At 53.0% G+C, this 9888-nt stretch overlaps 2 protein-coding genes across 2 annotated transcripts in view; one reads left to right on the top strand and one right to left on the bottom strand.

Annotated features, from left to right (window-relative positions):
* Nucleotides 1-1165, bottom strand: part of LOC113202128 (caldesmon-like) — a 31143-nt gene extending 29978 nt beyond the window's left edge. The window contains exon 1 of the mRNA XM_026416216.2: nucleotides 728-1165. Coding sequence (XP_026272001.2) covers nucleotides 728-730 — 3 coding nt within the window. The 5' untranslated portion in view covers nucleotides 731-1165. The remainder of the gene's footprint in view (nucleotides 1-727) is intronic.
* Nucleotides 1166-1191: 26 nt separating this feature from the next.
* Nucleotides 1192-8773, top strand: LOC113202126 (protein MON2 homolog). The gene is made up of 7 exons (XM_026416214.2): nucleotides 1192-1369; nucleotides 1691-3504; nucleotides 3585-5036; nucleotides 5116-5388; nucleotides 5473-6381; nucleotides 6465-6779; nucleotides 6887-8773. Exons 2-7 carry the CDS (start codon nucleotides 1726-1728, stop codon nucleotides 7205-7207), a joined length of 5049 nt encoding a protein of 1682 aa, XP_026271999.2. The 5' UTR covers nucleotides 1192-1369; nucleotides 1691-1725; the 3' UTR covers nucleotides 7208-8773.
* Nucleotides 8774-9888: the final 1115 nt, after the last annotated feature.

Raw genomic sequence — 9888 nt, 5'->3', positions numbered from 1 at the left:
CCGCAACGAGCGGCCTCGAGTTGTTAATTCTTTAATAATGAGGGGGGGCGAGAAAATATTTAAAATATATTGGAATCCTGAGCGGAAAGAGCAGAGGGCGGGTAATGAGCGAGAGGAGGCAGCTGGAAAGGGGGGGAGAGCCGAAGAGGGGGAGGGAATGACCATAACGGCGAGTAATTGCTACGTCGGTGGAGCGAGTGCCCTTCTCCCACAGGTGCGAGAGAGAGAAAGAGGAGAGATGTGGCACTTTGACGAGGGCGCCCCCGACCATGATTCCAATCAGTGCTCCCAATTTATTGGTCGAGGAGACGCACGCCCTTCTCGTGACATGCCGTCGGTAATGTTATTGCGAATGGGACTAACGGGGGAGGATGAGGGGGTGTACACATACACATGCCTCTGCGAACACATCGGAGACGGTCCGAGCAAGGTTTTCTTCTGCACATCAGTTACCAGTAGAAATATTAGCCGGGTAAAACATAAGAGTTAGCTAAAGTACGCCGTACAGTAAAAGGATCAGTCAGCACAGAAATCTCTGCTACTACTTTCCCCGTCCGTTCGACCACCCCGCGCCATCTGTTGAGGGCTCCGTGAGCTACGTAGCGCCCCGAGCCTCACCAACCCCTCTGCCACCGCAAGGGGGTGGGCCGCGATCAGGGAGAGGCTATGAGGGGAACTTTACCAACAAATTTGTCACCAAAAACGCCACTCGGGATCAAAAACTCACCATTCGTAGGACGCGTTGGGAGAGCAGCTCCGGTCAAGTGGTGGTCCTATCTTGAGGTTGTCGCCACGTGGAGCACTTATCACTTATCACTTGTCCTCACAGTTTACAAACGACACGGTTTAATGTCTCTGAGGTAATAGCCGAACAATCAATTTTAAAACACACTTTTTCCGAAGAACATATGCCGGACCGTACCGGCCGCACGGACGGACACGGACCACGCCGCCGCGGCGTCGCTGGGGAGGTTATCTGGACGACACAGCACGAAAGCACGGAGTGTGGGAACAATCCTTGGACTTTAAACGAAACTTGTCTTCTTTAGGTAAATTTCCCAAGTTGACGCACCGAAAAAATAACTACTTTTAAAACGTTCCAGAGTTTCGCGGTTCCCAGCCGGCGCAGGCGCAGACTTGCACAGTCACGGTCTCCTTGATGACTCTCCGGCCACCGCCTTGTCGCACAACTAGAACTGACTTCTCAGAGATGTTGTGATTTTGTGGCAGTAGAAATCCGTGGAAGTCACAACAAGACAACTAATATGTCAAATTCAAGATATTACGGCATTCCAATTATATTTTAGGGCTGCAGATTAAAATGACATGAAAACCTGTCGATCAAGGCCGTTAGCGTTCGTTTTCTGATGTGAGTAGATCTTTTAGAAACAGGTAACTGAGTATGTGAGTGCAGACACCCAACCTGTACCGATATCAATGAATCCCCTTCTCCGGTCTGTCAAAATAGAAGGTCGACTTGAAATAAATTCGCGACTTTATCTCAATCTTTTATTATCTCAACGCCAAATTATTTCCAGTTCTGAAAGCATTTGTACCATGTTTATATATTTCAACATAAATTGCAAACCTGATGTTTCAATGTTTATAGATAGACAGTCATTGTGTGTAAAAGCCCTGTTCAGAAGCAAGTAACAGTGACAATTAATTTCCCTTTTTTTGTATTTTTTAGTGTCTTCTATCCGTTGAGGAGGTCTGTTCATCATCATGGCGTACATGAGTGGTACAACTGGAAGTGAAGGTGCCAATGTCTTCCTCGAAGTGCTTCAAAATGATTTGAAAAATCTATCCATTGAAACGAAGAAGAAATACCCACAAATCCGAGAAGCTTGTGAAGAGGGCATTGTCAAACTGAGGAATGCTGCGGCTAATCCCCAGACACCTATCTACTACATAGTTAATCAAATATTATACCCTTTAGTACAAGGTTGTGAAACAAGAGAGCAAAAAATAGTCAAAATATGTCTAGGTATGATTCAAAAACTAATAACTCAACAAGCTGTTGACCAGAAAGGTGCTCGATATATAACTGACACATTATGGATGTTAATGGAATCTGGAACAGAAGAAGTAAAAGTTTTACAAAGTGTCACACTACTTTTAACAACAAATGCTGTTGTTCATGGTGATACGCTGGCTCGAAACTTAGTCCTATGTTTCCGCCTACATTTTACAAAAGATTCAACTACTATAAACACAGCAGGAGCCACAGTTAGACAACTTGTATCACTTGTATTTGAGAGAGTTGTGGCTGAAGATGAACAATTTAGAGAAGCAGATGCTGGCAAAACTGAAGTGAACCTGGAGGAATTGAAAATGCCAAGTAATAATGCACCTAAAGGTTTGCGACCATGTGCTGGTGATGCATATTTAATGTTCCAGGATCTTGTTCAACTTGTTAATGCTGACCAACCTTACTGGCTGGTGGGCATGACTGAAATGACAAGAACTTTTGGCCTTGAATTGTTAGAGTCAGTTCTAACAAATTTTTCCTCTGTTTTCTTTCAACATCCGGAGTTTAGCTTTCTCTTGAAAGAACGAGTGTGTGCATTAGTGATCAAACTTTTCTCCCCCAATATCAAGTACAGAAGTTCTGTGCCAGCAAGTGTTCAGCAAGCAACCCCATTAGACAAGCCGTATTTCCCCATCAGCATGCGTCTACTTAGGGTTGTGTCCATTCTAATTCAGAAATATCACAGCCTGTTAGTTACCGAGTGTGAAATATTCCTCTCACTCATTGTCAAGTTTCTCGACCCTGACAAACCTCCCTGGCAGCGCTCTCTAGCTCTGGAGGTCCTCCATAAAATGGTAGTCCTCCCAGATCTGCTCAAGTCCTTCTGTGAGTGCTACGACCTGAAGCCCCACTCTACCAACATCTTCCAAGACATAGTCAACTCTCTGGGAGCATACGTTCAGTCTCTGTTCGTCAACCCCCAGCTGATGGGCCAGGGCACGACCGTGGGTGGGCAGGTGCCCATTGCTCAAGGCCAGCCGCCCTCGCTCCTCGCTGGCATGCCCGTGGGTCCTGGAGTCAGCCCCCAGCCGGGCTTCTTCTCCAGGGGCGTCTGGCTGCCCATTGTCATCACGTACAGCAGCGGCCAGACCAAGTCCATCTACCTGGACATGCTGGAGAAGGGCGAGCCCCCCTCCATCCCGGACGGCTACGGCATCTCCGTGGCGTACGCCTGCCTGCTGGAGATCATCCGCTCCATCTCCATCACGATCGAGGGCCTGCCTCCGCCCGGGCCGCCCGCCGAGGAGAACGACAACACCGTGACGGACAAGGGCCCCGCGCCCGAGGGGACGACGGCCCCGCCCACGGAGGAGGACCGCCAGCTGCACGCCCAGCTCATCAACTCGAGTTGGTGTGGGCTCCTCGCCGCGCTCAGCCCCCTCGTGGACGCCAGCACGGATGAGTCGGCCTCGGAGAATGTGCTCAAGGCCATCCAGACCTTTGCCAGCCTCTGCGGCGCCCTGGATCTTCATGTAAGCACAATCATGTGGACAGTTTTTAAATTTTCCACTGACGTATTTTATTTTTATTTTAAAAATTGCTCTTCTTTCAGGTTCCGCGAGATGCATTCATCACGGCGATCTGCAAGGCGTCGCTGCCGCCGCACTACGCGCTGACGGTGCTCAACGCCGCGCACCAGGGCGTGCCGGGCCGGGGCCACTCGCCGTCCGCCAGCCAGGACCTGGGCACGCAGCAGCAGCAGTACAGCCACCACTACAACAGCGAGTCGGACTACCGCCAGCAAGTGGTGGCGGTCGGCACGCCTCTGCCCACGTCATCGGTGCCCATCGGCGTGCAGCAGGGCCCCGTCATGCTCACGGCCAAGAACCTGCAGTGCATGCGCGCGCTCCTGAGCCTGGCGCACTGCCACGGCAGCATCCTGGGCACGTCGTGGCACCTGGTGCTCACCACGCTGCAGCACCTCGTCTGGATCCTGGGGCTGAAGCCGGCCACGGGCGGCAGCCTCAAGGCGGGCCGCACCACGGCCGACTCCAACGCCGTCATCACGACGGCCGTCATGGCCGACCTGCCCGTGCTGAGCCAGATGCTGAGCCGTCTGTTCGAGTCGAGCCAGTACCTGGACGACGTGGCACTGCACCACCTCGTGGACGCGCTCTGCAAGCTGTCGCACGAGGCCATGGAGCTGGCCTACTCGAACCGCGAGCCGTCGCTGTTCGCCGTCGCCAAGCTGCTGGAGACGGGGCTGGTGAACCTCCCCCGCGTGGAGGTGCTGTGGCGGCCGCTCACCAACCACCTGCTGGAAGTGTGCCAGCACCCGCACATCCGCATGCGCGAGTGGGGCGTGGAGGCCATCACGTACCTGGTGCGCGCGGCGCTGCAGCACAAGCACACGCCGCCGCTGCGCGACAACCAGCGCCTGCAGACGCTGCTGCTGGGCCCGCTGGCCGAGCTGTCGGCCGTGCCGCACGGCGACGTCCGCCAGAGGCAGCTCGAGTGCGTGCTGCACGCGCTGCACGGCGCCGGCGAGACCCTCTCGCACGGCTGGCCCCTCGTGCTGGGCATCATTGGCGCTGTCTCGGACCACCACGGCGAGAACCTGATCCGCGTCGCCTTCCAGTGCCTGCAGCTCGTCATGACTGACTTCCTCCCCGTGATGCCGTGGCGGTGCCTGCCCCAGTGCATGGCCACCGCCGCAAAGTTCGGCTCGCAGACGCAGGAGCTCAACATCTCGCTCACGGCCGTCGGCCTCATGTGGAACATCTCGGACTTCTTCTTCCAGAACCAGGAGAAGCTGTGCGCCTCCCTGTCCGGCGACGCGACCGTCTTTCCCGAGTTCCCGGGCACGCCGAACATGCCCCCTTTCGATAAGCTGTGGATGTGCCTGTTCGCGCGGCTCGGCGACCTCTGCGTCGACCCGCGGCCGGCTGTGCGCAAGTCGGCCGGGCAGACGCTCTTCTCCACCATCTCGGCGCACGGCAGCCTGCTGCAGCCGCCCACCTGGCAGCCCGTGCTGTGGCAGGTGCTGTTCCCGCTGCTGGACAAGGTAGGCCTCCCCACCCCCTGCTCGGTGCTCAGCACAGCCCCCTACATCGCGCTCACTCCCCCTCTTTGCCTCTGTGCAGGTACGCAGTCTCTCCGGGGCGGCGAGCAGCGAGAAGGTGGACACCGGCGGCAACATCCTCATCCACCACTCGCGCAACACGGCGCAGAAGCAGTGGGCCGAGACCCAGGTGCTGACGCTGTCGGGCGTGGCGAGGGTCTTCAACACGAAGCGCGCCCTGCTGCTGTCGCTCGGCGACTTCCCCCGCGCCTGGTCGCTGCTGCTCGAGTTCGTGGAGCACGCCGCGCTCAACAAAAACAACGAGGTGTCGCTGGCGGCGCTCAAGGCATTCCAGGTGGGTACTCGGCGGCGCTTGAGTGCTATGCAAAGTGCGACCGCAAGTCCGCGAGGCTCTGACGTTTTACCCTGGTGATTGCAGGAGGTGCTGTACGTCAACAAGCAGGGCAGCAAGGCGGAGGACGCCGGCGGCGCCCCGAGCACCAACGGCATCTCGCCGTCGGACGAGGCTAACGTGTGGGGCGTTGCGTGGCGCGTGTGGCTGGGCATCGGCACGGAGAGCACGGCCCCGGCCGCGCCGTGCGGCGCGCCGGACGACGCCTACGTGCCCTCGCAGGCCTTCCTCACCGCCCTCATCCAGATCTTCCCCGCCGTGTTCGCCCACGTGCGCTCCGACTTCGGCGTCGACGACCTGGAGCGGCTGTGCACCGTGCTGCGGCACATGGTGACGGTGCCGGTCCAGGGCGACGCCTCTCTCTTCCTCCTGCCCGCGTCCGCCATGGCGTCGTCGGCGACCTCGGACTCGACGCTGTCGCCCCTCCAGGAGGGCGTGGTGCACTGCGTGCGGCTGCTGCAGGAGCAGGCGCTCGCCGCCCTGGCCGCTGACTCGGGCGCCATGGTTACGGCGCTGCTCCGGCAGCTACTGTGGTTCAGCCGGCTGGCCTGCCAGCGCGGCGACGTCCAGCGCGACGCGGCATCGAGCTTCGTGCCGTTCGGCGAGAAGATGCTCACCCTGGTCGTGTCCCTGTACGAGGAGACGGCCGAGGAGACGGCCGTCGTGGAAGGTAGCGTGCTGCAGCAGGTCGTGGAGGCCCTGGGCGTGCCGCTGTCGCTCAAGTACCGCTGCCCCTCCGCGTCCACCTGGCAGCTGGGTGTGACGTGCCTCCTGGCCACCCTGCACCGGGGGCTGCCCCTGGCCCGGCGTCAGCAGTACTCCAAGCACTACGCCGGCATGTGGCCCGTCCTGGCCGACGCTCTGGATCACTTCCTGTTCCCCCAGGAGCCGCCCCCCAACGAGGACATACAGGCCGACGAGGCGGTGGACTGCCAGGTAAGACAAATAGGAGGCTTGGACTTCTGTGTCCCCCGGCCTCGGGTCCGCTCTCTGTAACGTCCTTGTCGCCGCGCTTCCAGGTGATCGAGCTCCTCCGCGACGAGGTGCTGCCGTACTCTCAGCATGTGCCGAAGGAGTTCGTGCTGCGCGTCGTGGTGCTCCTCAACAAGGGCTCGATCCACTCGGCCACCGCCTGCGCCGCCTCGGCCGCGCCCTCCCCTGCCACCAACGACGCCGAGACGGAGCTCAAGCTGCGCGAGGAGTTCGCCAAGACGTGCTTCGAGACGCTGCTGCAGTTCTCGCTGCTGGACGGCGTGGAGCCCGAGCTCGTCCGCGACACGGAAGGTGGTCTGGCCGGGCGCCTGGCCGTCACGGCACTGCTGCACCGCTTCCAGGTGGGTAACGGCGGGGTGCGCTGTCACGAACCACCTCTGTTGTGTGCGGTGCAACAGCCACCGCTAGCCTACTCTTCCTGTGTTAACACGGCGCTATTCTTGTGCAGGACGTGCTGTGCCGGTACGTGGAGGACGAGCGTCAGAGCGGGAGTTGCCCGCTGCCCCGGTACCGCCTGTCCGAGATATCCTTCGTGCTCAAGGCCGTGGCCACCCTCGTCATGTCCCTCAAAAAGGCCCACCCGGGCAAGGTGGACCGGCTGTCCTGGGAACAGCTCATCGGCCTCTATCCGCACCTCGTCAACTGCACGACCACGGCCTCGACGCAGGTGTCTCGCTCTCTGAGGGAGGCCCTGCTGCAGTACCGAGACCTGCTTCAGCCGCCTGGCTCGGCCCCAACGCCCGCCGTGCACCTCACCAACGGGGTGTGACGGGCCGAATGAGTGAGAAATGTGATACGACGTCATATCTTAACGGGTCTCATTCTGTTTCCCGAAGTTTAGGGCATAGGGTGGGAGCAGGAAGTTTCATTGTTTTGAGTCAGCCGGTCACAATGTTGAATGGGTTGGACTTTTCATGGATCGATTACCTTAGAACAATATTGATTTGTGGCCCCTTTTTCGTAGTGAGTATTATGTAAGTACTATAGTCATGCCATAGTATTTTAGGGCTCACTTTGTTTTTCATCTTTTAAATGTTATCAGATGGAGACCAGGCCATTATTTAACTTTTCCACCTGGCATATTCAATTGGTGATATTAGATAATATTAATTGTGATTTTCTCCCATGTAAATTGTGTACAGTATGTTTATTTAGTTTTAAAATCTTTAGGCATGAGCAGAGTGTTCTGCTCTCAATTTCGGATGTGATTACTGTGAAGGGGATCAGAGGCCATACTGAAAGGCTGGTCAAATCTTACCCTTACCTTGTACATTGTTACCACCTTTTTTGAGCCACCCGAAGACTGGCGCCTCACTTTCCCACACAGTATGTGTACTGAGTAGAAAACTTCTTTTGTACTTTTCAATATAACGTGCGGTTGTAATGAGATAAAGTAGGCCTAGCCCTAGCATGGTATCAGGGTGTTCACTATTCATAATATTGCTCCTTTATCAAAACAACAGGCTTAGAACTATACCAATCAGCTGAAATTGATTTGTTTTGTTGATGCTTATCACTGGAGTATCAATGGCAAATTTTCTTCAATGAAAACGTCTGCCCCTTTTTGCCTCTGGGACCTTTCATGATTGTACTGTAAGGTAAGATTTACTATATTTGTTATTGTTGATTGTTTAAAATGTAATTAAGAGCTTTGCTTTTACAATGTTTCTGTTTTTAATATCTGCTCTTCCAATTTGTTGTTTTTGTCTTGAAGAATTTTTTTGTTAAAGTTTTTTTTTCCTTCATTGAAAGTCTAATTGATTGGTCCTTTTTCATACAATTTTCAGAAGAATTGTTCTCTATAGCTTATTTATACCTAATTTTTGCTGCATAAACCCAAAGACATGATGCCCTTTTGTTCATCCTCCTTATCTGCTGTATTCACTACAAATTATTTATCTGAAACTTAAAATAAATGTTGACTGCTGTCGTTCCGTTTAAGAATCTTGGTTCCTCCAATTTAACTTTCGATGGATAAGGGCATAAAGCAAAAGATCATATAGTTTATATCTCGCCTCAAATGTCTTAAGCATTTCATGTTTCCATAGTCGGCAATATTTTTATCCCACTTGACATTCCTATGACAACCACCTATAGATTTTAAGTCTTGCTTTATCCATTTCTGATCTTTTCGTTTTAATTTGACAAGTAATACTAGTCAAAATGGATCAGCTTTTGATGTCAGCTGTATATGAATTTTAACATTGATTGCACATCATGAGTGTGATCCGAGAATTGTGTATTTTTATTTTTTTTGCTGAGTGTCAGTGTAAAAATATGCAAAGGGCAGCCAAAAATGTACCATAACAATAAAAGTTAAAGTATTAAACTTCAATTACACTTGTTATTCATTGGTCGAGTACCTAGCTATAACTAAAGCTGAAGCTATAACTCTGAGACCTTATGTCGACGATCAGGGGTGGCCCAAAACTGCAGATACCTGAAGCTGCCAACATCGGAAAACAAAAGAAAATGGACTAGAGCTTTCACAATTGGCAATGATCCGGACGGCAATGTGACGAGATGAGAACTCAAATAAAGGTGTTTGACCAATGTAAAATCATTGCAAGGCCAAAATAATACATGTAAATCGTTAAATAAAGTCATTAATGGGCCCAAGTGCAAATGACACGTTGGTTAGACTGCAATAGGTTCAATGACCGGAAAGCGGACCTGAATCCGAATGTACAATCTAAGAACAGAAAAGAGGGGGACGATTTAAATGAACGGCGGGACAAGACGGCCATGAGAAAGGAAAAATACTGCACGGCCGGTGTTCGGAGAACGCTGGCCGTGCCCCGAACCACTCGACAAAAATATCACATTTACACTTTCAGTTACAGTCTTTTGGATGCAGAAGACTGTACCGATAGTTCAAACCACTGATAGAACTGACTGAACAAGACATCCGTCTGCTTTGTTCCAAGTAACTTTGTTGCCAACTGTTATCAATCATAACCACAGAGATGGGTGACTAAAATTCGGATGGACTTCATAATAAAGAGATTGTCTTTCAATCTAAAAGGATGCAGGTTTTTGTTATTTATTTTTTTTTTGTCCAAAATCACACCAGGATGACATAATGATCGAGGTTGGCAATCTTGTATTGTAGAGGAGAAGGAGAAGCGAGAAGAAATTGGAAAGAAGAAGAAGGGTTTAAAGGGGGCGTGGCGGCTTGTGGTGGCGGCGGTAGAGACAGTCCTCTCATTCAACTTGTGCTACTGTGTCACATTGTCAACGTCGCTACAGCAGGAGTGCTTCAGCTTCAATCCGATGAGCCAAGTGAGTCTTCTCGATATCCTTCTGATGTTGGCGTTTGTCTTGAGACGTAAACTTTGTGCCCATACGAGTTATTCAGTCACCGATCAGCCGGTCTGTGACTAACCTTACCACTCCACGTGGTGTATTCGTCTGTCCGTTCGGATGTTCCTGGACAGTTTGAGCTTGTTA

Source organism: Frankliniella occidentalis, unplaced genomic scaffold, assembly GCF_000697945.3.
Source record: "Frankliniella occidentalis isolate FOCC.00 unplaced genomic scaffold, Focc_3.1 Scaffold4, whole genome shotgun sequence".
NCBI classification, from domain to species: Eukaryota; Metazoa; Arthropoda; class Insecta; order Thysanoptera; family Thripidae; genus Frankliniella; species Frankliniella occidentalis.
Note: the sequence above shows the minus strand (reverse complement) of the source record. Positions and strands in the feature narration are given on the sequence as shown.